At 37.7% G+C, this 27,813-nt stretch overlaps 2 protein-coding genes across 2 annotated transcripts in view; both read right to left on the reverse strand.

Moving 5' to 3' along the window:
- Positions 1–11,627, reverse strand: part of LOC122073913 (NADH dehydrogenase [ubiquinone] flavoprotein 1, mitochondrial) — a 12,501-nt gene extending 874 nt beyond the window's left edge. The window contains exons 1-2 of the mRNA XM_042638617.1: positions 11,438–11,627; positions 9,057–10,531 (exon numbers count right to left, since the gene is read on the reverse strand). Coding sequence (XP_042494551.1) covers positions 9,071–10,531; positions 11,438–11,440 — 1,464 coding nt within the window. The 5' untranslated portion in view covers positions 11,441–11,627 and the 3' untranslated portion in view covers positions 9,057–9,070. The remainder of the gene's footprint in view (positions 1–9,056; positions 10,532–11,437) is intronic.
- A 1,344-nt stretch (positions 11,628–12,971) lies between these two features.
- Positions 12,972–21,121, reverse strand: LOC122073877 (probable inactive leucine-rich repeat receptor-like protein kinase At3g03770). Its single transcript, XM_042638560.1, has 7 exons — positions 18,812–21,121; positions 18,546–18,676; positions 17,758–18,001; positions 16,719–16,930; positions 16,594–16,616; positions 13,664–13,775; positions 12,972–13,430 (listed from the first exon to the last, which is right to left on the reverse strand). The coding sequence occupies exons 1-7, from the start codon at positions 20,163–20,165 to the stop codon at positions 13,224–13,226; spliced, it is 2,283 nt and encodes a 760-aa protein (XP_042494494.1). The 5' UTR covers positions 20,166–21,121; the 3' UTR covers positions 12,972–13,223.
- Between the last annotated feature and the right edge of the window lie 6,692 nt (positions 21,122–27,813).

Genomic DNA, 27,813 nt, shown 5'->3' on the forward strand with positions numbered 1-27,813 from the left:
GCATTTTCTTGATTTTCAGACTTAAGAGAGAGAATGTGAAGAATTCTGCAGGAACATCAACTTGTCTTCTTCAGATAACTTTCAAGAGAGGATCGATTGATCTTCTTAGAGTATAGAACCAGTCCTCCAAAGGATCTGTAGATCAGATCTCAAACTTGGGTAGCAATGAGGGTCGATTGGCTTCAAGAACAAGAACTCTTTGGCTGGCTGATTCTGATTTTGTATGCTTTAACAGGTCTGAACTTCTAATAACAATAAACAGAAAATAAAAATAGAAAAAGAATAATCGATGAAGGGTTGAGAAGGGTGAAAGAGAATAAAGGAATGAGTATCTCACCCCTCAAGTTTTGGGTATCACACCCCTCAAAGGTTTAGGCATCTCACCTCTCAATAACAATTTTTTTAGCTAAAGAGTAATCACTCAATAATTCATTCATTCAAATCTCCAATTATGAGTACATAAGCTCCTCTATTTATAGAGGGCAGAATAGCAATCAAACTACTTAGGAGCTAGTTTTCCAATAGGACTAGGCACTCCTACTACAACTAGGAGCTAGTTTCCCAATAGGATTAGACACTCCTACAACAACTAGGAATTCAAAACAGGACTAGGACTTGACTTTATGACTCCAACATGAAGTAGAACTAACTAACTAATAGTCCATATAGGAGTTTACAACCGACCAATGGCCTAATGGGTCTTTATTGAATTAAATAGCAACTAACTAAACTAATGAATTAAATCCCGTTTTTCTACCTTCTACCCATATTTTAGGCCTATTAAAGTGGCTTATTTCAAAGAAAACCCATGGGATCAAAGGCCCAACACATATATAACACAACCCAAGGCTTATTTGCAATAAAATAAGCCCAAGTGACTTATCTACATCAACTCGCCCTCTCTTAGAAAAAATTCGTCCTCGAATTTTGTAGAGTGTGAGGGTGATTATATCATGGTGCACGTTTCTCTTCAAGCCATAGAAAATTCAGGTAGCTCTTTGTTAATAAAGATGTTGTCTAGAATGTGAGGAGCTCGATCTTTAAGATACTTTAATGAGATGACGAATTCCACAAGCTCAACCTCAAGGTCTTCAGATGTATCCATGAGGTCGTCTTCTAGCACGTCCTTTACTTGCGCTTCTTCGATCATAGGCTCTTCAAGTCCCTTGTCAGTGTTCGTGTATGTAATGAGGTTTAAAATATACATACCACGATCATCCATCTCACCTTCAACTTCATCACCTTCCTCCTTGTCTTCAGTGGTGGTATCGGCCATCCAATCATCAAGTTGTGGTTCACATACTAACATCTTTCGATTGACTTCAAGTGCAGCAATGACGGAGTTGGTGTTCAGTCGGTAGGGGCAAGATTTGGCAACGTGACCAAAACCTCTGCAATGGAAACACTTGATTTCGCCTTCTTTATAAGTCATAGGTGTTTTCCCCTTGTCTAACGTGGCTGGTGGGACGTTGTTTGGAGCAATAGTTGCCTTTCCCCTAGCCATGTTTTCCTCAGAATCATGAGTTGGTGGGTAAGAACGTCGAGGAGTTGACTTGAGCAAGTCCTCCGCCTCTAAGGATTTGTCAATACAAGTATTCATGGAGGGTATTTCGATCGATCACACCAAGCTTCTCACGAATGTCATGCCTTAATCCCAATTTGAAACGAGAAATGAGTAGTTCTTCATCTTCCTTATAGGCACCTGTTAGTGAAAGCAATTCATTGAATCGGTTAGCATATTCTTTTACAGTCATAGTACCTTGCCTGATGGTATTCAGCATGTCGTAGAGCCGACGTCGGTAGGTTGGTGGTAAGAACCTTTCATTGAGGATGAACTTCAAGTCTTCCCAACTGCGGGGCATCTGGCGCCGGCGCATGAGCTTGTCTTCTTCATTCTTCCACCAATCCTTAGCTCCACCAGTTAGCTTGGTGATAATTAATTGGACTTTCCTTTCTTCAAGCATACGGTACCACTGGAAGTAGTCATTAAAAGAATTCACCCAATCTTGGTAATAGACAGGATCATGTCTTCCATTGTACTCTTTTAGTTCCAGTTTAACCTTATATGTATCATCAAGCAGATAAAACTAATTGTCATACTCATCATACTCTTCATTCCAAACTGGTACCCTTCGAGGTTGCATAGTGACTCTTCTGGGAACATTACTAGTGTAATTGACAGTAGGTTGAACATTAGTTTGGGCAACAGTTGGTTGGGTGTTAGAGTGGGCACTAGTACTCACTTTTAGGTCAGCCAACTGTCGGTCATGTCTATCCAACCTCGTAGACAAGGCTTGGATTGCTTTCATCACATCTTGAAGGGTGGGTTGGGGTTCTTCTATCTGAGCCATAGCTCTGATACCACTTAATGCAGGAGTAGATTACAAGTAACTAACTCCGCAATTTATAACTCCAAACAATACAAATAGGAGCAAGAAACAAAGAAATAATACCATCAAATAAACCCCCAAGGATACAATACCCATATAGGAGCAAAACCAGCCCAAAACCCAACCCGATAGGAGAGAGAAAGACCTTCTATAGAGCTGGAGAGAGAAAGGTGCGGCCAGGTCTGTGGGAGTCCGATTGAGCTATACTTTTGGGTGTAGATAGTCCCTAGGGAGGGCACAAAAACCCCAAATATGAAGGGCTTCTGACGGCTGGTTATGGAGTTACGCACTTTCTTGATTTTCAGACCTAAGAGAGAGAATGTGAAGAATTCTGTAGGAACATCAACTTGTCTTCTTCAGATAACCTTCAAGAGAGGATCGATTGATCTTCTTAGAGTATAGAACCAGTCCTCCAAAGGATCAGTAGATCAGATCTCAAACTTGGGCAGCAATGAGGGTCAATTGGCTTCAAGAACAAGAACTCTTTGGCTGGCTGATTCTGATTTTGTATGCTTTAACAGGTCTGAACTTCTAATAACAATAAACAGAAAATAAAAATAGAAAAAGAAGAATCGATGGAGGGTTGAGAAGGTGAAAGAGAATAAAGGAATGGGTATCTCACCCCTCAGGTTTTGGGTATCACACCCCTCAAAGGTTTAGGCATCTCACCTCTCAATAACAGTTTTTTTAGCTAAAGAGTAATCACTCAATAATTCATTCATTCAAATCTCCAATTATGAGTACATAGGCTCCTCTATTTATAGACGGCAGAATAGCAATCAAGCTACTTAGGAGCTAGTTTCCCAATAGAACTAGACACTCCTACTACAACTAGGAATTCAAAATAGGACTAGGACTTAACTTTATAACTCCAACATGGAGTAGAACTAACTAACTAATAGTCCATATAGGACTTTACAACCGACCAATGGCCTAATGGGCCTTTATTGAATTAAATAGCAACTAACTACACTAATGAATTAAATCCCGTTTTTCTACCTTCTACCCATATTTTAGGCCCATTAAAATGGCCCATTTCAAAGAAAACCCATGGGATCAAAGGCCCAACACATATATAACACAACCCAAGGCTTATTTGCAATAAAATAAGCCCAAGTGACTTATCTACATCACCCCATCCAAATGATACTAACACGGATAAAGTGAACGAAAAATAAAATAACAAGGAGAGAAATTAGGGAGTTGGGCGCATTAGGAGACTGCCTAACCTCGTCCTCAAGAGAAAAAATTGGGAAAATTCAACTTATGCCTATCTCATTCCAATTTCCAACTTCCTATTAAATAGGTACAAACGCAGAAGTTATCCACAATCACTATAACTCCTACACGATCCATAACTCATAATAACTTCTTAATATGATAACTCCTACATACATACTTAGTTCTACATACAAATAACTCACTTTATGCAACTAACCCAACAATCCACTTATATAGACACGTAACAATTCCCTCCCCCTAGAATTGTCCTTGTCCTTAGAACAACTGGTATCCCATATCTTAATAGTAAAAGTTCCAGTCAATGAACCCACAATGATCAATTTACGACGTGCGAATCTAGTTGTACATATGGGCATCTCTTTGAAGGAAGTGATGAATGGTTTGAGTTGTAACTATTGGTATTTCTATTTAAATTATGTTTTCTCTACTTGAGGAGGTCATGGCTTCATCGATAAGGCCAAGAGGTTGGCTACCTCCCAATTAGCCAAGACCCCAAACATGGTCCGTAAAACCAATCTATTATATAGGGAATCCCTATTGTATCTCATTCTATCTCTTTTTTTTTTTTTTCTTTCATTTATTTGTTATATTTTTCCCTATTTTACCTCCACCAAATTTGTGCACATAACACCAAAGTACAAATAGAAGGCTTGATCATGGTTGATTTTGACCTACACAAGCTCTTGTCTTGGACCCATCCACTTTTTGGCAGGATTGAGCAAAATTTCAAAACTGAACAATCACCTAATCCTTGAGACCCTGTTTGTTTGAAGAATAGAAAGGGGTGAAAAACTTGTGAGGGTGGGTTCCACATGTTATATGTTGGGCTTGACAAGGAAAAGAAATAATGGAATATGTAATTTTTTGAGGGGTGGGATTTTATAGGAAAGAGAAGAAATGGAGGTGGGGTATAATTCTATGGGAAAGAGAGGAAACAGGAAGAGGAGGAGGGGGGAGAGAGAGAGAGAGAGAGAGAGAGAGAGAGAGAGAACTGGTAAGACATTGGAAGTGAGTGGGGTGGAAAAAAGTTAAGTGCCACATCAGCAGACAACAACTATTGCATTAAGACCTTGTCTAGTAAGTTTCCCACCCTTTTTTACCTTTTCCATGTTTCTCCATCAAACAAGCATGGCCTAAGTGTATCGTATCATGATCAGTCTCAGCTGATTCCGCTATGGATCAGATGATTATTAGAACCATCCTTCAAGTCCACAATAGAGGAAAGAGAATTATATAGCTCAACTCAGGATCTCCAAGATGCTTGCACCTGGGGTATATGGCTATATGCTGCATGTCTAGGGAAACCACAGACAGCAAGATCTGTGAGCATCTGACCATGAGCTCAAGCATGCACACTTCTGCTAGCCAGAGTAAGTTATAACAACTTCCAGGAAAATCCCATTCAAGGTGTTAGAAGATATAATATTGAGGGAAAAGAAAGCTTGAAACTGGCAATGGCAGTAGCATCAAACAACAGTCCATGATCCTGATAGTTCAAGGTTGCTTCCATCTGAGTATTTTCTTCTAGAAGAAAATTACCATCCATGGCATATTTCTGAAAGAGCATCTGGGATCATAGACCTTAAAAGACAATTAAATAGCCAGACATGGGTCACTTGGTTATGGCCCCAACAAGAGCTGTCTAGATAGTCCAAAGCTTAGAACCTCCCAATCTGTGTCATTTCCACTTCGTTCCCTAACAGTTCAAAAAGTACATGACAGAGAACATGGTTTACAATCCTCTGATTCAGCAATCCTTTTATTTGCATGTAGCCAGATCTGTAGAATTACTGGCCCTTCACCAGCATGGATGCCAACAAATTCAATAGAATGTCAAGATTCCATTATGTGATAAGACAGACATGAGTAATGCCTCCATTTTCTCAAGCAGGGGAAGTGATGCAGAATTCCAGCAAGAAGAGAACACGAAGGGTGTGCTGTTTTGATTTTGGTGAGGTTTTCTGGGTCAAACTGATAAAGTTCAAGATTGGTTTAAATAAGATTAATTTCAAGTCCCCTATGAGTTTTATGGGTCAAAAATTTTGGGTTTTCTATTGTAACGGGCCAGCCAAGTCTACAAGCCCAAATATGATGGATTTAAGGCCTATACGATTTGATGCAGGTGCACCACCATGGATCAATCCAAACCCACATGGTTATCTAGACAGAGATGAAACAGATCCATATTTGAGTCTTTGGTCTAGTACGATTTTATGAAACTCTGGGAAGAAATCAAATTGGTGGAGGGCCAGTAGGGGAGAGGGGAAACTCTAGGAAGAAATTAGTGTTGCAGGAGAGAGAGAGAGAGAGAGAGATTGCACCAAAGAAAAGGAGGGGGTCGGAAGAGAATTGCACACACAGCCCGCAAACTCAAAAAACACAAACTCGTTTCATTCCATCTTCAATCTTGTTCTCAATCAATTACAAGCAAGTATTTAAAGAGAAAATCAAACTCCTTCATAGACTCTAAAAAGGATACAAGTGCCAGAAGGAAGCAAGTTCAAAAACGAAATTTAACATCCTAAACCGATTCTACTCCTACGTATCCTACGACTTTGGAAATAAAAAAATTACATAATATTCCTAAATAAATAAAACTTCCTAAAATTCTACTACACCAGAGACTAAAATGTGGATCCGGTCCATTTCTGTTTGGATACCCAGATGGGTTTTGGATCAGTCCACGGTTGTCACCTGCATCAAAATTAGGTGTTTATTTATATTTTCTTAGAGTTTCTAGAAAGTTGAATTAGCAGCAACGAGATCCAGCTTGCTTAGTTTCTGTTTCTCGAACTTTTATTTTAAAGATTCCAAATTGAAATAGGATTTCTCCCTTAGCGGCATTTAGAGAAGTTTCCTTTTTTCCCCTGTTGTTTCTCAAAGTCATAAATAAGGTAAAACAGGTCTAAGCCCTCCCCACGAGTTGACATACATTCAGCCTTATGTCTGTGTAATTCCATGAGATGCAGAGAGGTTTAGTGCGATGCAGTAACAGCCTTGGTGGGATGCTAGTGATGCAGATTAATAATCAAAATAGACTTGTTTTATTAGGAATAAGCTTAGGGTTAGGTTCCATACATGTTGGGCCTTTGATCCCATGTGTTTTGAGTGTAATAGGCAACTTTTATAGGTCTAAACTAGGGGTTCTAAGGTTGCATACGGGATTCACTGATTTGTTTCCTTTCTCATTAGTTTTCTTTTTAGTTGAGTTTTGTTTGAGTTATATTTGTTTCCTTAAGAGCATAGTTGTCATATCGTCGCCTACGCGTTGCCAAGGCGGCGATTTGGCATCCTGGTGGAAGAAGAAGCTCATGGCAGTACTACGATTTACGTGACTCACAAATGGCGGTCGCCATTAGCTGATCGGCGTCGCCATGGACGTCAGGTTACGCCTGATTCACTAGGCGGTCGATTTTTTATAAAATGCAGGGTGATTTTGATAGGGTTGTGTTGATTTTTGATGATTTGATGTTACTTAATGTTGGTTTTATATGTTATAGAGTATATATTGTAGGCTTGTAGCATGCTAAATAACTTTAGAAAATAAGGAAAATAAAAAAGTATCATGCTAAATAACTTTAGAAAATATGAAAAATAAAAAATGATACATGGGCGATTTGACCGCCATGGCAACGCCATAATGGGCGATTCATCGCCAAATCGATTAGCCACCCCTCCACCGCCTTGGATCAAGTTGACGCCGTGACAACTATGCTTAAGAGTCAAGTTGTTAGTTGAGTCAAGTCATTAATAGTTAGTTTCCTTTTTCAACTAGCTTCTAATTTCAGTTTTTAGTAACTATTGTATTAGGAGAATATTTAGTTTCCTTTTTGAGGAACCTTCGATTTTGTAATTCCCTCCCCCATCGACATTATAAATAAAGAGGAGGCTCCTAAAAGATAGATGATTTTGATAAAAAAAAAAAAAATTAATGGTTGTTGCTAGTCTTTTTCATGAAGAGTTGTCTTGTGTTTGATCAAGGCTGATGGAATTGGTGTTTGATCCAATTGACTCTTTGCGGTGTAAAGCCCAAGAGGTTCCTTTCAAGTGTTCTTTTTCTTCATTTCAAGGTTAATTGCAACTGTCTTCTTCTTTCTCTTTCAAGTTTTATTTCTAAGGATCTACTGTTGCCAAACAAACCAGGTATTTATATTTTCAAAATTCTGCCCAGAATGTCTATAGAAGTTCAATCAGTCCTTGCTGTTGATTCAGATCCAGACATGGGTTTGTCCTAAAATTCTGGTCGACATTCCCTCTCTATCCCACTAAGGATCGATCCAAATTTGGGCGGATTCTGTCCATCCAGTAGTGAGTTATTCGAAATCACTATATTTTTGTCTTCTAGTGCCTGTAGTGTCCAGAATTGAAATCGATGGGTTTATTTCAGTTTCTGTTGGTTCTTAAACCTGTGTTTCAGATTATTCTGCTGATCTGAACCTAATTGAAGTCTTATCAGTTCCTGGTTTAGTCCTAAAGGTTTACTGTTGGTTTGATCTCTGTTAGTATTGCCTCTTGAGATCGATAACCTGCTGGACTGTTATTTTTTATTCTGATTTTCTATCGTGACTGGTTTTGGTTGTTCTTTGATTAAAAGATCTTGCAGTTGAGACTTAGTTAGACTCCCTACCCTAGTCCTACATTAGCTAGTTGAGTTCTAATTGGAAGTCTAGATCATATACTGTTGTTGTTCTTCTTCTTCATTTATCTTTTCTCTTCCCAACAACTGAGGTCAGTTCTCTGCACATTCTCTACCCTGCAGGTTATAAGTTCTGCACTTTCTCCTCTTTGTTTTGTTGTGCAAGAGTTAATACCCTGTTAATTAGTTGTTGCATGTTAACGTACAGTATTCTGTTTTGTTTTCCATGCCCCCGGTCAAGTCCGTTTTAAGATCTGTTCCAAGTCAGAACAACACCATTGATTTCAGACTTCTCTCTCCTTCCTGAAGTTCCAGTTTCTGAAGCTGATCGATCCTCTGATGTCTGGTAATGATCTGTTGTTAGTTAAGTTTCTATTTCTCTGTTTTTCAGTAGTTTCTAATTCTGATTTTAGTTAGTTACTTTTCCAATTTTTTTTTTTTTTTCTGTCTTGTTTCTAATCTCATCTTGGTTACTATTTCTGGATCTGGTTTATACTTCTGGTAGTTTCTAAAATCTGGTTTCCAATTCTAACTTGCTATTTTCTGAGTTTCTGAATCAGAGTAGCTACTTTGGGAAGTTACTAGATTCTGGTTTCAATGTTTGGGATTCTAATCGCTGCGAATCTGGAGTTTCCTTCGGTGTTCCAAGCCCTTATTCCTTAGGTGACATAGATTCCCATTAGGATGGGAGGGCATTGCTTCAGTAGACATATTTAAAGGAGGAAAATGGCTAATTCCCATTTCTAATAGGGATGGAAAGATGTTCATGGCAGATGTTAAGAACCAACCTGGGTGGGATAAGTCAAGCAGCTGCGGCCTGGATCAACTCCTTTTCTGCATGCTCCCTGATCCTCCTTTCCAGCTCTGGTCTGAAATGCCTGATGAGGCCCTGGACTGGCCAAGCAGCAGCATCTCCCAGGGCACAAATTGTGTGCCCCTCAATCTGTTTCGTGACCTCCTGAAGCATGTCTATTTCCTCAAGTTTCGCATTCCCAACCTTCAACCTCTCCATGACCATCCACAGCCATCCTGTTCCTTCTCTGCATGGTGTGCACTGCCCACAGCTCTCATGCTTGTAGAAGTAAGATAACCTAGCAATCGCATCCACAACGTCAGTTGACTTGTCCATCACGATCACAGCTGCCGTTCCCAAACCTGACTGGACAGCCTTGAGTGCATCATAATCCATCAAGACATCATCACATATGTTCTTGGGAAGCAGTGGAACAGAAGAACCCCCAGGTATTATTGCAAGCAAATTGTCCCATCCACCCCTCACTCCACCACAATGCCTCTCAATCAGTTCCTTCAAAGGAATACTCATTTCCTCTTCCACCGTGCAAGGTTTGTTCACGTGACCTGACACACAAAATAACTTTGTACCTGAATTGTTCTTCCTACCAAAACTAGCAAACCACTCTGGTCCCCGCCTAAGAATGGTTGGGGAAACAGCCACAGTTTCAACATTCGTAACAGTTGTTGGGCAGCCATATAACCCTGCATTAGCTGGGAAAGGAGGCTTTAGTCTGGGTTTCCCTTGTTTCCCTTCAAGGCTCTCTAAAAGTGCTGTCTCTTCACCACAAATGTATGCACCAGCTCCATAGTGAATATGGACATCAAAATCATAACCAGACCCACATGCATTCTTTCCCAAAAATCCAGCTTGATAAGCCTCTTTCCTGGCCTTCTCAAGGTTTAAACGCTCGTTTACATACTCCCCCCTTATGTAGATGTAAGCAGCAGAGGCTCGCATGCCTACCCCAGCAATCAAGCAACCCTCTAGTAGCTTGTGTGGGTCATGCCGCATGATCTCCCTGTCCTTGCAAGTCCCAGGTTCACTCTCATCAGCATTAACAACAAGATAAGAAGGGCGGCCATCAGATACCTTTGGCATAAAGGACCATTTGAGACCAGATGGAAAACCAGCTCCACCACGGCCACGAAGACCAGATTTCTTCATTTCATTGACAATCCAGTCAGTACCCTTAAGTACCAAGTCTTTGGTCCTGTACCAATCTCCCCGCTTCATGGCGCCTTTGAGGAAAGGGTCATGCAGTCCATAGAGGTTGGTGAAGATGCGGTCCTCATCCTTCAGACCACCAAAATGTGTTTTCTCAGGAGGTGGGGGAGGTGGTGGAGGTTGCGGAGTGCTCGAGGTAGGTGCACCCTGAGTGCTGAATGATCTGCAAACTGAGTCCCACTTCTCACCGTTCCGACCTAATTTCACTGCCCTTGAGAGAGAGAGAATGTTCTTGATGGGTCCCTGCCAACAAGCACAACATATAACAAGCTAAGAAAAAATAGCCACCACCATTAGCCAATTTTTTCAATCAGAAAGGCTTATTTTTCCACACTTGTTCACTATGTTTTGTTGAGGTAGATCATATATTAAGCATTCCATCAACAAAAAAGTGTTAAGGAAAATGGGCTGGGAATATCATACACTTGTGCCAGGTAAGATTTCTAGAAACAAATAAAGTGAAGCTATTGAAGTGAAGTGTTAACCCTAATGACTCAAAAAGAAAGTGGGCATGGTGCAATCGTGTACATAGCTACTAGAATGGAAATACAGATTCACAATCCTATGAATTAACATGAATCCCCAATGGATGCCTATCCTGCCAGTGAAAGGGCGCAAATTATCATCTTGCGGACTCTGATTTAGTTTTCTAACTTGTATAAATGGTCATGGCGTCTGATGTACAGCCCAGAAGCTCTTGCAGATGCATCATCAGTTTGAGAGCTTGAGACAACGTGCCGGAGAACAAAAGCTACACTGAGCCGAATTTTCATTGGAAACCTTTTCCACCCTTCATTTTCAGGATTTTCAACTCAAAATTCTGCCTTAACAACTACCTAACCGATCCAGATCTCCATCCGGTGAATAATAGCAGGAGAAATTTTTTATCAAAAAAAAAGAAAAGAATAAAATCAAACAACAGGAGCCTTAACACCGCCCAAGTGGATCTTCAAAAGTGAAATCCATTCTTACATATCACGAAATAAAATTAATGGGGGTGACAGTATTTGATTGTTTCATTATTGGCAGAGAAAATTTATCAGGAATTAAGATCATAGTGCATGATCAAAAGTAAGGCAAGCGATACCCTAGGGCAACGGAAACTCTGAAAAATAAAATTGTGTAAATTTGGAAAGGATGATACCATACCATGAAGCGTCAATGAAGAGCTCCTCTCCTTGACCTAATGAATCTAGCTTCTAAGCTTCTCTAATGGCGCATTCACGGATCCAGATTAGAAAAAATCACCAGTTTCTTGAGAGCTTGAAGGCTCCCCACAGTCGCGGACACCAAACTGAGAGAGAGAGGGAGACAGAAAGAGAGAGAGAGAATTATAATTCCTTCTTCTTTTAGAAAAATTAAATTAAGGAAGACTTGTAATTGAATGACTATTATATTCCTAGTATTTAAGGAAATTCCGGGTCACCGATCATGAATGATTGAACGATTGGGGACCCTTTGGTCTATTCAGCACCGATGACATTCAACTCTTAAAAAGTGCCCAAGCTATTTCTATTTGGTGTAAATAGGGCCACGTGTAGAGCTCATACACGATCTTGTGATTCCAAGTCACCGGTGAGAGTTTTAAAGAAGTCGGTGGGAGCAATTGGCTTCCCTTTGAGTCGGTAGGGGTGTTAATCGGACGGTTGGGTGCAGTTATAGTGGGGCTATTGGTTTGATTTGGTTTGGTTTTGGATTTTTATCGGTTTTTTTATAAGACTTTTATGGATAGTAAAAAATTCAAATTTGATTTGCATCGGGTATCGGGATATGAATTTGGATAATTTAAAAAAAAAATCAAATTCAAGTTGATATTCAACAAACATTAAAAAATTAAGAAGCTAAATGATCTTGAAATTTCTTGTAGATTCAACAATGTCTAAAGGATAAGGAAAAGTACTAAGATAACCGATCTGCAGGGATGAGGAAAGTTCTGATTACAAAATCAGGGATGTAAATGGATGGTATCCAAATTGAATTCGCCTCTGTATCCATTCAAAGAATATCTGGATCTGAATTCAATCTGTTTTCATCTCTAGTTCTTATCGATCTATTATCATTGTTAGTACGGTTCACTTTTGGTTTTCCATATACAATTAAAAAAAAAAAATGTGATTCATTTAATTTTCAGGGTTTTCCTTTTTTTTATCGGGTTGTTTTAATTAATTTTGATTTCAATCGTTCAGCCAAACCGTAACTTCGGTTGGTTCAGATGGTCTGGCCGATTCAGACTAGATTTTGTCACCCCTACCTTTGACCCATTCCTCATCTGGGATAAGCTCTCTTATGGTGGACTTGGCTCCTCTCCAATCACTTGAAAGTATTGGTGAAAGTGTGAAAGTGTGAAACGCAACAGAGGGAGAGCTGTAAGGGTCTAGAGGGTTCCACACCTCAACTTTGTTTTACAAGTATTTTAAAGTGACTGAAGAGGATCCATGGCCTCATATGATATCTCCCTCTTTGCTTCATGAAGGTGAGAGAACAATGTTCTATAAATTACAGAATCATAATTATGCTGTAAGAACCAAGTGAAGATTTGGAGTGAATAATAACTAGACTTGGATAGAGGAGTCCTGCAGAATTTGTAAAATAAAAAACTGAGGCAAAGATTTTGCATTAGGGAAGCTTTAATTGTTCCAATAGCTGCCACACCAGCTGTGTGAAAAGGAACTGGATAAAGATATGATGCAGAGATGCCATTTCATTGATGAATAACACAAAAGATCATGATTCACCATGAAAACCACAAAGTTTTTGGGAGCCATCTTACATTTCCTCTTCCACTGTATGTTACAATTACAACTAGTAAACTTTAATGACTACATGCAGACATTGACCATGTTACATTCATTTTCCACACTCATGGTAGGGGTTCTGATGATGAGGCAAAGTCTATCAGGTGTGCCAAAGTCATATATGGTTGTCATGAAACATCTCATTTTTGTTCTCCATCTGTTGTTGCTTGAACTTGTGCTGCATACTGCAAGTTCCAAAGGACATCTTCAAATGATGGCCGAGACGATTCAGGAGATATGCATTTGTTGGTTATGGAGATAACAATCGACAATGATTCTTGGGAGCATGTAGTAAGTACAATAGGGTCCACAATTCGTCTTCGACCATCTTGGCTGCCAAATGATGACTGCAAATACAAAGGCTCCAGCTCAGGATCATAATGAAATACTCACAATGAAAGTCATTTTTCTTTTGGGTACAGTGTACCAGTGAGGTTCTACTTCATAAGAATTTTGGAGCAAATATGAGTATCAAAGCAATATCTGATATGCCATTCTGTGCCACAGCATTGATGCAGCACTACTTTAATTTTCCTTTAAATCAAATGGTGGCTATATCAGAATTTTAGTTTCAGCATACCATTTCATTCAGCAGGAATGCTTCACCTCTTCCAGATACTGAAGGTCCAACGAGTGCTTCAAGTAATATGAAACCAAAGCAATAAACATCATCCTGTGATTTTGTAATCTGCCTGCAAATGTGAACATCTTAAAATCAAATAACATCAATTAAAATGCACTTGACATGCAGCATGGTCACAAACTTTTAGAATGGAAAACAAGAAATCTATACCCCATCAGTCATCACACAAGTCTATCTACCATGCACGCACAACTTGATGATCATAAAAGTGCAAAGCATGATCTTTTCTGGATAGTCAATAAAGCGATGCTAAAATTTTAGAAAGAAAGAACAGAATAGGAAGGGACAATTATTTCATCAGGTCAACTAATTGGACCAAGTCTCCCCAGTGTGCAATACATACACTCAAAATCCACAAATGTTTTGCAGACTGCCACAGTTATCCAAAAGAACTTGGATTCATAGAAAATATTAATTAAACCATGTCATATCTTGTAAATTGCATCATTCGAAAATTCTAAAAGGAAAGGAAAAAAACCGGACCTAAGATAAGAAGATTATGTTGATTCATTCATAAATTGAATTGATATGTCATTGAATCCTCTGCCAAAATATAAGGTAAATGGGGGGGGGGGTGTCTGTTTGCCTTCATATATCAGAGATGGTACGAATATATAGCATCAACTAATTTTCAATCACTAATACATATGTATCCTTAACAAACTGAAGCACTACCATTATGGCATTATTGGTATCAAAACTATAGCCATTCATACAAGCTAAATCTTCTAATCGATAATTGGGCCAAAGAAAGAACTTCAATTTCAAGTTACTGAATATAGAGAGGAACATATATGAAAATTGAAGACTTGTCTTGGTACCCAAGTTTTCTATGAGAATACACGGATTTCATAGTGTATGCTAGATATATATATATATATATATATTGAAATACAACATGTATATGTAGACATCCTGTATGGTATGATAATTAGGTTAGCATTGAACCAGAGTGGTCAGTCCAATACTCCAATCTCCATGGCAATTCTCAGTCTTCAGACTTTCCTTGAAAGAACATGGCACTTCAGAAAATGCAGTTTTGTGAAATATTTTTCACTTAATCTGTTTAAACTTGTGTTATTTTTTATCTTCTACAATTATAAAATGGTTGAACAAGTGGTGAGAAAGATATTTAACAAGATACAGTTGAATGATGAAACAGGATTCATGTAGCCAACCTCATTCAGTTGGTATAAAGGCTTAGTTGAGTTGAATCCAATTCTAAATTGGCTCTATATTACAGTAACTGATTTTTTAACTTTAGCCATGAGCTTCTAATCATTTTGGGTAATACACATTGCAACCATGAGTCCATGTCAGTCTGGATTACACATGCGCACACACACACAATCACAGAAACAGACAAAGAGAGAAAGAGAGAAATATTTGAGACATCATGAAAAATAACCTTTGGGGCAATGCATTATGAAGAGGGACGGGAAATGCAGTTTCTGACTGTCTGACATTAATATCTTTGTGAACTAAAAAGTGATAAGCTTCTTTCTTATTGAAAGAAGAAATCCTGAAATGGAGATTTACATGTTACTTTTTCCTCCCCCCACCCCCGGCCCACAGTTGATGGAATCCACCTCCCATTTGGAAGTTGTATATTTGCACCCCTATGTAGGTAAGACGGAAATGAAGCCATATGCGTATTCGTAGCATAGCCCTGTTTTCAGTTGTGGATAATGTTTAGTAGGATCCATTTGGAATTACACTAAGTTCAGCCATTCTAGCAGTTAATCCCCTTTTAGTACATGTCATATCGTTTTAATCCACCCACTTCACATTAGCCTATAAATTTGGCAGTAATTTTGTATGAATTTTTCATATCATCAATGCCAGCAAACAGTAACATGACCCACCTCTTCCATTTTTTGTGTTATCAATATCCAATGAAACCCCAAAGAAAATAATAATAATGACAATAATATTACTAAAACAGGCTTTTGTGCGGCCACCGAGGAAGGGCTTCCTGCGTGCCCCCTCCTATTGTGCATGTGTACAAATTTTGTGGCTATTTCGATTGTTGGATAGAGAAAGACATGGATGGATTAGTGATTGATTTCAGAGCCTAATTTACTCAAATACCCCTACCCTGTGTGCATCAGTATGCATTCCCATTTATTTCCACACACGCCTACTGGTACTCTGACCATTACTGTGCACTCTCCCATAGTCTGGATTTTTCAAAGCTTCACTTTTATCACTTGGCAAACTCTGTTTGGGCTGAAATTTGACATGTGCACATGGGACCTGAGGGGCTACCAGTCATTCTAGCTGCCACATGACAGAAATTTGGCTGTGTAGGAGGAAGGCCTTTTTAGGTGGGTCGCATAGGAATCAAGAACTTTTGCGTTACTTAAGTAATGGTCGTGCACAATAAAGTAAAAATGATCTTTTTTTGCCGATTAATCATAACTTAACGTAAAAGTATATTACTGCATCAATATCCACAAACATACTATAACAATAGTAAAACAAAGAAGATATTAAAAATGGTCACAATGACATATGACAATGGTTTAAAAGTAATATTGGGAAAAAAATAACCAGTATGGGATCAGATTTGTTCATTTAGAGCTAGGCTCCAAATGGACTGTTTATTGGGCCTAAGGCACGAGGGCTCTGCAGCGTAACATACAACAGTTACCTAAGTTACTGATTAGAAAAAACATAACCTTGATAAAACACCAGTGTATCATTGACAACAGTTCTTTTAAATAACCCAAGCATGAATGGTCATTGAGCCAACCCCATTTAGTTGGGATAAGGCTGAGTTTCTTCGTCATGTATTGACCATTGATTAAATGGGTTCTAATGAGATATATTCATAAAGAAATAGAGTGGTCAACAAGAAACCTTACCATTTCTGGCCTTCTCCCTTTGCCTACAAATAGAGTGGAAAATGTGTCAAAAGAGCTAATTTTAATTTAGGAAATATGGGGCAGTAAACCAGTTAATCCATAATCCCAACATTAATTAATCCTACCTCAAGTTTTTCAATTTCTTCCGTGATTATGGACAATCCATAGTCACTCAGCTTTGCGATCTGATGCTCATCTAGCAAGATATTATTTGTCTTAAGTTGGTTGTTAAAGAAGCCAGGGATCATGCCAGTATGTAGGAAGTGTACAGCCTTAGCAACACCAATAAGAACTGCCAATCTCTCTGACCATTTAAGACCCTTCTCGGGACTATCCTCTGCATGAAGAAATGTAGCTACATTACAGATATGGCCAATATATAAAAATATATGAAAAGAAGATAAGGGAATCCATTGATTGATTCACATGGATTGATGTTTATGAAAACCAAGACAGGGGGAGAAACATTATTGCACAGCAATGTCCTCAGTCAATAGTCATATATAACCCCATCCAACAGTCTATACCAAAGAGAGATAGCTCCTGCCCTACATTCTGACTATTTGATTTGACAGTACAAACAATTTGACCAACTGATGTCAATGCTTCATTAACCAGTGAATGGTTTTGAGGGGGAAAAGGATCATTGACATTGGTATGCGCGTAAACCACTGTGGTTCAGAGTCCAAACAACTGTCAGGTCCATCCACCTTCTAGAACACACGTTCAAATAGTAATTAAAAAAGCATTGTCATATATAAATGTAATTTCTATACATGATTTACAAGTCAAACCAACTAAACCAACCCCCCTCCCCCACGCCCAAAAAAAAAAAAAGCTTTCAGAGTATCACCCAGGACAAATATAATCAGATAATCATCACCATCTGACCGGCAGATTTTCTAGCAAAATGTCATGATTTTTCTGATGATACAACATGAGGCAAGTATAGGATATTTATAAATGTATACAACCAATAAATCTAGTTGATATTTGACCAATAATATATCTGAGTTGTGACCAATGAAATGAATGCTTCTCTTTTATTTAAACCAGTGACTTGGCAACATGTTTTTAGATTGTACAAACCATCCATAAGATCCAGACTCTCGATTTGACCCAAAGAGAAAATTTATTCAATGTTCTCTCCAACACAAAACTAACCTGAGAGATGTGCACGAAGATTTCCATTGGGCACATACTCATAAACAAGAAAGACTCTGTGGACATTGGAATCATTTTGTCCGCCAGTATCAATGCAGTGGCCCAAAAGGCAAACTAAATGTGGGTGTCGAAGCTTTGAAAGTAAATCCAATCGAAGCTTAATGTTTCGAATTGAGTATCTCTTGAACAGTGCCAAACATCGGACAGCAACACAGGTCCCATTCTCCAATTTTCCTTTGTAGATCTAGAAAGAAAGACAAGATAGAAAGACAAGTTACTGTCGGACGGACTTGAGAACTTAACTGGGCACTACAATAAGCTTCACAAGTCATAGTAGAATAATGAAGAGAAGGAAGCTGTATATGGGAGTTACAATTAAATGAATGATACATGAGTACTTGCCTAGATAAATAACTCCAACAAGCTACGTCATATTATAAAAACAAAAATACATATAAGTCCAAAGTAGGAACAATACCACAAGATTAATTCAAAGGATTGGAAGCAATGGAGAATGTATTCAGTTCCAAAACGTCTTTTTATTTATTTCCTAAATGCTCGTTATTTTATACCAATTGTTTTAGCATTCATGTTACCGCTCTTATTAAACTTGCCAAAGCAGTATCAGCATCTATATAACACATCTTCTCTTACAACTCAACTCAGCCTTATCCCAACTAACACATTTTCTCTTACAGGTATCAAATATTTTATCTAATGCTCATTTATTCCCCCTTAAGAAAATCATATAATGCTCCAGAAAGTGCTTTGTAAGTTTTAGTTGATACCTTCCCCATTGAGCCTTCACCCATAAATTTTGAATGATCGAAGTTTTCTGTGGCTTCCTTTAGCTCTTGTAAAGAAAACAACCGACATGAGAGGCCCTGAGTCCCAAGTTTGGTAGCTTGGGAAATAAACCCTGAAGAAAGTGAACAGAAAAGAATAATCACAATAGCTGAATAAAATCCTAAGTATAATAGAAAGAATTCCACATGAAGCTTCCTCTCAAATGCTGAAACAGAATATTAACAAGATGTACACGTGAGCTGCTTACTTGCATTTGCAAGGACCTCAGAAGAGAATCCTGAAGCCGAGTTATCTGGCAATGCTTTTGACAATAAATGCTGCTCTGATTTTCCCTGTATACAATATCTTCTACAGAAAGCAACAAAGCCATAGCCCAGAAGTATCATGACGATAACAACTCCTCCAATAACAGCAATTAATATTCCAATGTCTTTACTACCAGACTGCCTACTGTTTTTCTGGATTTCTTTGCAATAGGGCTCTTGGTGCTGATGTTGAAGATCAACAGACAAGCAATTCCCACCAAACTTGACAACTCTGCTAACAGATGGAGAGTTGAGGCAAGAAGGCAACCCACCTATTAATCTATTAGTAGAAATGTCAACAAACCCAAGTACGCTGCCGCAACTTAGGTGGTGGGGAAGTGACCCACTCAGCTTGTTAGATGCCAAATTCAAATAACTGATATTTGGCAAAGAGAACAGTGCTGCAGGAGGTGTACCTTGTAGAAAATTGAATGATAGATCAAGGTGCTGAAGCTGAACTAGTTCGTCAAATTGTAGGGGAATTTCACCTGAGAAGAAATTCTGGCTGAGAAGAACCGTGACCAATTGTTTAGGCAACACAGGTAGTTCTGAATCCACCTGGTTCTCCCTCAAATCCAATACATGCAGGTTGGTTAAGCTATCCATAGCAGGTAATTTCCCAGAAATCTTATTCTGAGATAAAGCAAGAACAGTGAGTGTCTTGATTCCACAAATTGAAGGAGGAAAGGGACCCTTCAACCTGTTCCCCTTCAAACTCAAAAATGTAAGGTTTGATAAGGAATTCAGCCAATCAGGGACAGTATCATTAAAGAAATTTCCATCCAGTGTCAACGTCTGAAGCCCTACCATGGTAGAAATCTTAGGAGGAATCGAACCAAACAGAAAATTCGAGCTGAAGTCCAGAAGTTCAAGCGAGTAAAGCCGGTGGATTTTGTCAGGTAGAGGACCCCAAATCCCCAAAGACACCAAGCTAAGAACTTTCAGGTTGGTTAACCTTGACAGGGTTGTGACCAAGGAATCAATGGAGAAAATTGCAGATAAAGTCTGATTGGGAATTGCAAATCCGTCGAATTTACTAACCTTGGCGGGCTTGTCACCCATAATTTTCAGCTCCTTGACAGAGTTGTCTTGGCATGCAATGATTAGCTGTGGAGACGAAGGTGAGTAGCAAAAGTCTTCACTGTTCGTATCCCAAACTTCCATCGATTTGGGATATTCCAATTGTTTTCTTAGCTGCAACAGTACTTGGGTTTGAGAGGATTGTAATTGATGGGTAACGGGGATGAAGAAACATAATGAAACAAATAGCAGAAGAAACGGGCCAAAAGATCCCATTGAAGAAGTGGAGTCAGCAACAACAACAGATTTGGGATTGTTTCAGAGTTCTGGAAGAACACATTGAGTTACATCAAAGTAAAGCAACAATATGCAAGAAATTAGAACTTGGAAGAGGGATTTTCCGTGTTGGATTTCAGAAGGTTAGTAAGGGTTACAGAAGGAAGGCTTAGGCCTTGGATATCTAAGTCAGTTCCATGGGAACCATGGAACAGTTACAAAGAAATAGCAGAAGCACGTTCCAGTACAGAGCCAGGTGCTCTTTTCTTGCAATGTGGTCTTGAGTTTTCATGAACGGTAAAAAAGAAACAGAAGAAACGGCCAAATGCTCAAATGGGATGGCTATAGACCATAGAGCTTTACTTCCAAAGTTCCAAGCAAATTAAGGAAAACCCATGAAGGAGAAGAGAGAGAAAGTGAGAGAAAGGGGACAAGCCCAATAATGCTGTGCAGTTTGCCTTTTGAAGAAGAAACTCTGCCTTTTCAGCACGGAAGAGAAGTAGAGAACTAATGACCATGAATCAGAATGAAAGAAAAAAACAAAATTTGAGGTCAGGAGGAGGAGTAACCGACGTTCTTGAGGCATTAACTGCTGCCAACTAACCACATGGGCATCTTCAGCTCTCCAACATTAAATGCGAAGTAGCAGAGAAGAAATCAAAGAGTGTGTTCCTCATCACTTACCCTCTCAATCTTCTTCCACTGTCTCTGCTCTGGTCTTCTGTTCCTCTGGCTCTTACCCTGTTGAGTTGAAGAACAGAAGAAGAGGTGACAGAATGAGAGCCCACAGCTCCAGTGGCCAGTCACCATCCAATAACGGAAAACCCATATCAGAAAGTGAATCCCTTGTCCTGCTTTAGATTCAAAATATTTCTAGACATGGATGCCCCAGCTTCATGGGTTCTATTACAGAACTGCCTTCAACTAATTTTCTCTCTGCATTTTTTAAGTTCTAATTGGCTTGTGATTTCTAAGGAAAAGAAAAAAAAAAAAGAAGTAACCAAACATAATCACAATGCCCTCTACTCCCCAGTACATGGTTTGAGGAATCAGAATCAGGTTGTTCTAATTTCAATTTCAATTCCAATTCCAATTCTAATGTTGGTTGTTTCAAATGGAAAAAATCATATTTGATTTTGAAGAGTTAAGATGGAATCAATTCAAGTAATATGTAACAATATCAATATCAATATCAATATCAGTAACTAATATAATACTCGATACGGTGTTTTATAATCTTGATCATCAATTATGTATATAGATAGAAGGGTTTATCTTGCAGCAAACTATTGAATCTTAAGATTTGATAAACTAGCTGCAGGACCTGGTAGTCTTAGGCCTCATCTATTTGGAGTAAAGCGAAATACAAATTTTTAGATACAGTGGAGTGAAAGATAAAAATGGAGAAAACAAAAAGTGTGTTTGGTTGGAAATGGAAAATTGGGAATTATTGATTCTACTTTACTTTTCACTATAATTCAACTCATCCCATAATTATTCAAATGGACCATAAAACAGTAGTTGCAGTACAAGAAAATGCTCACAAATAGGCAACACCATGTGTCTATTGCCTTTTCCCACCCCAAGGGCCAGAGCTTGGTCTCCCACCACTCTCTTTGTGGATTTCCACCATGGGCTCTTATGATAATGCAGAGAGAGAGAGAGAGAGAGATCATCTTTGTTCCACAAAGTGATATCTCCTTTGATTTACAAGAAGACACTAGAGGTTTATGGGTTTGAATAATTGAATCGAGTTCCAATCTTAACCACTCTCCTCTGCAAGCTTGGCATTAATAAATAGATATTTTGGTCCCTCCTATGTAATCAAAGGATACTTTAAAGATCCTAACCTAAAAATGGACCTGATCAGACAATATTAAAATGTAAATCCAATCTAAATGGGAGGTTTATATTGGAATTTAAAATTCATGTCTTTGAAAGTTGAGTCTACTTCAAGTGAGGCCCACAAGACAGGCTGTCTAAAAGTCTGAAAGCTCATGTTATGTTAAGAATCCCATTAGGCAAGGATAAAGAAGGGGACCTTACCAAAAAAATAAAAAAAAAAAGATAAAGAACGGGAAGACAATGAGCCAATGAGGACACATGCAACAGTAGACAAAAACAGTCCTTGGAATTTAATAATTTGGGTTTGGCATCTCCTTGGAGCCTTCAAGGCTTAAGCACTTTTCATTCTCTTATTATCAATTTATCTATCATTCACACACAAACCAAAGTGGATTTAAAACCAGTTTCTGTTGTGTGTAGGACCCCAACATTGCATCAATCTCTTTAAAAGCTATGTATAATTGATGAATGATGAGGAGGTGGTCTCTCTCTCTCTTTCTCTGGTCAAGTAAGCTTTTTTCATTAAAAAATAAAATAAAATGCTTTCCTCTGCCTTTGCAATTGAATGTAAATGCAGAGATAGGTTTATTACCCTATTCTGAAAATAAATGTAAGGAAAAAGGAAATTGGCTCATATCTCTCTGTCTCTCTCTCATGTGGGCAGTGATGGGGCTCAGCACACTTGGTTTTGTTCCCATTCATGAACTACATAAATCTTCTAGTTTTGCACCCCTTCAACACCCTTATGGATTTAAAAAATTGAAATCTAATGGTTAATCACCTAGAGAAAAATATATGAGTAGTATATCTATTTTTACCACTTGGCAAGTTGGATGGGATGAAGATTTATAAGATTTTTCATGTGGTAAAATAAAGTACAAAAATTTAGATTTACCAATAAGGTGCAACAAAGAAAGTACATGAAGATACATACACGTGAATGTCTTAATATTTATCTAAAATTTGACACATAGTTACTTTAGACAATTTCTTGGGCATCCAATATTTGAATTTGTCATATCAGCCATCCACATGACAAATTAGGTGTGCATCCACGTAACCTCAGATGGGTGGTTAAATTTAGAGAGAGAGAGAGAGAGAGAGGGAGAGGGAGATTGATTTGAAATTTTAAAATTTATGTTTAAAACTAAGCAATGGGATTCAAACTAATTAATAAATGATTATATGGTACTTAACTTTATAGACCAATCAAATCACCTTGGATTCGCTTTGTCTTTTATACTCTTTACCTTATCTTATATGACATAAATGAATATGATTAAACCCAAAAGTGAGAACGTGGGAGCTTACTTTGATGGGAAGATCTGATGCCAATTCCTGAACTTTAAAAAGAATTATTTTTCTAATTTAGTTTAATTAATTATTTTTTTGAGTGGGCCTTGGTCTGTGGGCCTGCGTTCATCAAGGGTAGCCTTTAATTGACGATTAGAATGTCCATTATGCAATGGTCCCTCCATGACCATTAGTCCATGGTACCAAAATCAAATGCAGCCTTTCCTTTACCTTTTCCATTCATAGAATCATAGAATGTAAACTTACATCCATTAATGGCCATAGCCCTAGGGCATGGTCTGGGCACTTGTGTCTCTAGATTGGATAAAAAAAGGCTTTAGTATTGGAATCGTTTGACTCGGCCAAGTTAACTTGAAATCGACCAGGACGGACTCTGATTAAACCCAACGTTAAATATACTAAGTCTGGCCATGTCAAGGTGAGTTTGGAAGACTTCAATCTAGTTTGACTGAGTCTCTATTGATTCTCACTGATTCAAGTCAAAACCGTCTGCAATGAGACAGTGAGGTACAGTGAGCATCCAACGGCTGGGTTGCAGGGCTAGGTCCTCCAAGCCTTCAGATGCTCACTGCACCTCACCGCTCATTGCAAATAATTTAGACTCCACTGATTCTAGGACAATTCAAATCAGAATTGATAGATAATAATCCTATCAGGGCAGACTCTTATTAAACCCTATTCTACACATACTAAGTCCAACATTGTCAAGGCAATCGTGGAAGATTCAAAACTTGGAAACAACCTCTCCTGCAAAGCAAGGAGTAAGACTGCATATAGTTGTCTTTCTAGGCCCTATAATAGTAGGAGCCTCATGCACTGAATATCTGGGTTAAGGTCTAACTGAGTTTGACTAAGTCTCAAATGATTCTGATTGATTCTCGGATGATTAGAATTGGAATCGATGGAGAATTTACAATAATAGGACACATTCATATACACTAGAATCTGACCACCGGCATTTACCAAAAAAAAAAAGAATTTGACCACCGGCCCAATTAAACAGACCTTTAAAAAGGGCCCTAGGGCTCATTGCGTGGACCTAGACTTAACAACTGGCCCACCTCGGATCTGGCTTGTCCTTGGCTGTCCCTATAAGATGGACCATATACCTACCCAAAAAGCACATTTTTTTTTTTCTTTCAAACAGAAGTCTTGCTCTCCATTATATATATATATATATATATATATATTTAATGAAACCTACACAAAATGTATTTAAACCAAATTTATAGTCATGATCCAATAGGAGTTTTGAGGACACTATTTAGATGATTTTTGATACTAAGATTATGTTTGGTAATATTTCTGTTCTAGAAACAACGTTTCATGTCAAAACTAGAATTTTCTGTTTTTTGTGTTAAAAAATTTTTTTTTGCTTAAAAATTGTGCTTGATAAACTTGTTTTAGAAATGGTTTCACTGAGACATGGGGACAGATAAGGAATCAAACGAGATTTTTTCTTCACATAAAGGGTTTCTTATTCCGATTTCACTGAGAAAGGGATGAGGCAGACTAGAGATCACTAGATCAGTAGTGTTGCATTCTAGTTCTTTAGAGCTTCAAGGAGATAGAGAAGGTTTGGCCTTGGGAAAATTATTGGGAACAAAATGATTTTTTCCCAAATGGAACGTTTCTCAAATTCATGTTTCAACATTTTCCACTTTTCCTTTTTTATTCACCCGACTTATTTTAAAAAAAGAACTGTGGACACCAAATGAAAGATCCTATTTTATTATTCTCGTAAAATGAAAAAATGCCATAAACATTTTTTTGGATGGCTACCAAACACAGCCTATTTGGTATGCGTTTTTAGGAATAGATTATGGGTCTTGAGCAAATTTTGAAAAAAAAAAGAAAAAAATAAATAAATCAAAATGCATTCTAAACCCAAAACCTATTTCAAGAATGCATATCAAATACAACATAAATTTATGGACACAACACTGCTATGGCTGAGAAGAAATATTCGGTTCGTGATGTGATTTAGCCAGAGGATATTTAGCCATCACCCGATCATGTCAAAAAAGGGTAAAGTGTATCTATGGGCAATGATGATAATACATGGTGTTGGTATGAGAGATTACATTAACTGCAATCAAATACTTCATCTCTTCATTGGTATTGTTATTCAGCAGTGGGGGAACACTAATAATCGTTTGGTAGAATGCCAAGTAACGATTTCTACTTATGTGATCTTTTTATTTATTTATTTATTATTTATTTTTTTGATGACCCAATCTGTGATTCCATAAACGAGTAGAATTTGTATGCTATGAAATAAACATTTACCACAACAATTCAATTCATATAAATCATGATTCCTTTTTTTTTTCATATGTTCTATTTGGAACCACCCTCCATTTTATTCTAGCTCAGGCCTAACACCGATGTGGTGTTTTTTGTTAAACACTTAGCCTTGGTTTCTTTGACCACCCACTCTCCCATCTCCCGAAGTAATATGAACATATATGTACTTTCTCTTTTTCAAAGTAATGATTTTTCTATTTCCATTAAAAAAAAAATCAATTTATATAAATCATGGTTCCTATAAACAGATAAGACAAACTTCCAAGTGAAGAATTTGTGTTGTTTGCCAAGGAGTGTTATTCCATTTTCAGTAAAAACTAAATAAAATGTCTCTTATTGTTGCCAAGTGATAAGTTGTGACCTTCTTTTGATCGTCTATTCTCTTGTTTCCACCAACTCTTTCATTCACGGATAAAAAATAATTTTTCCATAATTTCACTATCAAAGAGTTATTATTGTTTTCCATGTTTTGAGTTCACAAATGAAATGAAAAAATTTATTTCCATTAAAAAAAAAAAGTATTATAATAAAATGATAACAAAAATAAAAATAAAATTTCATTTTCACCAAATGTGATTACAAGAAAATTTTCCCAACTAGCAGTCTTGTATCAACGGTCTTATTTGTCATGCAACTGGTCACGTGGGGCCAAATTTTAGTACGCCTCTTTTTACTACTTGCTAAGTTTGAATACTATTTGACTCCACCAAGTGTCAAAATAAAACAAAAGCAGGGCTAAAAAAACACAAACCTTTGAACAATTTTCCACCATTAAATAGAGGGGTAAGTATGCTGCCCATATTATGTATGTTAACGGATAACACCAATGAGATTACATGATGAAATATCATACAAGAAGGATATGAGGGTCAATTCAAAAAGGGGAAGAGAAAAATAGACACAATGGGCGCTAGCTTACGATATACCGATGGCATACCCAATCTTTTCCCTTTTAATGGGCTGATAATAATAGTTCTGGGACCATGCCATTAAGGGTGTCAATATATAACCGAAACCGTTTATTGGAACCAAAACCGACCGGTTATAACCAAACATAACCGCACATTTGTAAATTGATCCGGTTTTGGTTTTATAGGCCATAATTTCGGTTCGGAACCGAATCAAACCAAAAAACCGATGGTTAACCGACACCTAGTATTAAAGATTTAAAGTATTTTGAATTTCGATGGGTCTCTACGAAAAAAGGGGAGAAAAAAAAAAAAGCAAGGTACTAACCGAGAAGGGAGCTTCACTTTCACATAATCACACTTCTTGATTTTCTAATTTTTAGGATCATAGTTAATTAGTTATAATATGTGTAGTCTTTTACATAGAAAATATATTGTCCTTGGTAAAATAAATGTAAATTGTATTAACTCTTTAGAAAATTTAATATATGTAGGATTCACACTAGTTAGGATGTAAACATTTTCTAAAACGACACTATTAATCCCATGTAAACCGTTTGTGAACCGAATAACAAAAACTGATTAAAAATCGCTAAAATCAAAACCGGATGAAAACGATTTTAATGTCACCTTATTCTTATCTAGTATGGTTTTAGTTTCACTTTATCAAAATGTAAACCGAATCAAAACCAAAACCACACCGTTTGACATCCGTTTGACAAAGTGTCACACCCTGATTTCCCATTGAATTAGCTTCTCTCTCAATTTAAAAAATATCATCATTTGTTATCTTGAATTTTTTTTCCAATAGGTAGCTCTTGTTTATGGTCTGCTACTTGAATTTCTATTTCATAAATACCTCTCTCTCTCTCTCTCTCTCTCTCTCTCTCTCTCTCTCTCTCTCTCTCTCTCTCTCTATACCGACAATAAAGCCTCGCTGATCGTTGCTATTTGAAACATCTTATGATAAAGTACCCATGGGTTAAATTCCATTTGATCATATTTTATATAGAATGGGTACATGATTTTTGACCAGGTTAATTTTACTAAATTTTAACTCAACTCAGGTAAATCAAAACTTAATTCTCCAACTACGATAAAATACAAATTACACTAAAAAATAATATTACATGGAGTAAAATTTTCAAGTAAAATATTATTTGAGAAGGGAAAAAAAGTTACAATGAAACGATGAGAGCTGTGAATTCAATATCCAAGGATGGGAAACTTGATGGGCTCTGAAGAATTTCTAGTTTGAAGTTTGAACTTTTAAC

This window comes from Macadamia integrifolia, chromosome 3 (genome assembly GCF_013358625.1).
Source record: "Macadamia integrifolia cultivar HAES 741 chromosome 3, SCU_Mint_v3, whole genome shotgun sequence".
NCBI classification, from domain to species: Eukaryota; Viridiplantae; Streptophyta; class Magnoliopsida; order Proteales; family Proteaceae; genus Macadamia; species Macadamia integrifolia.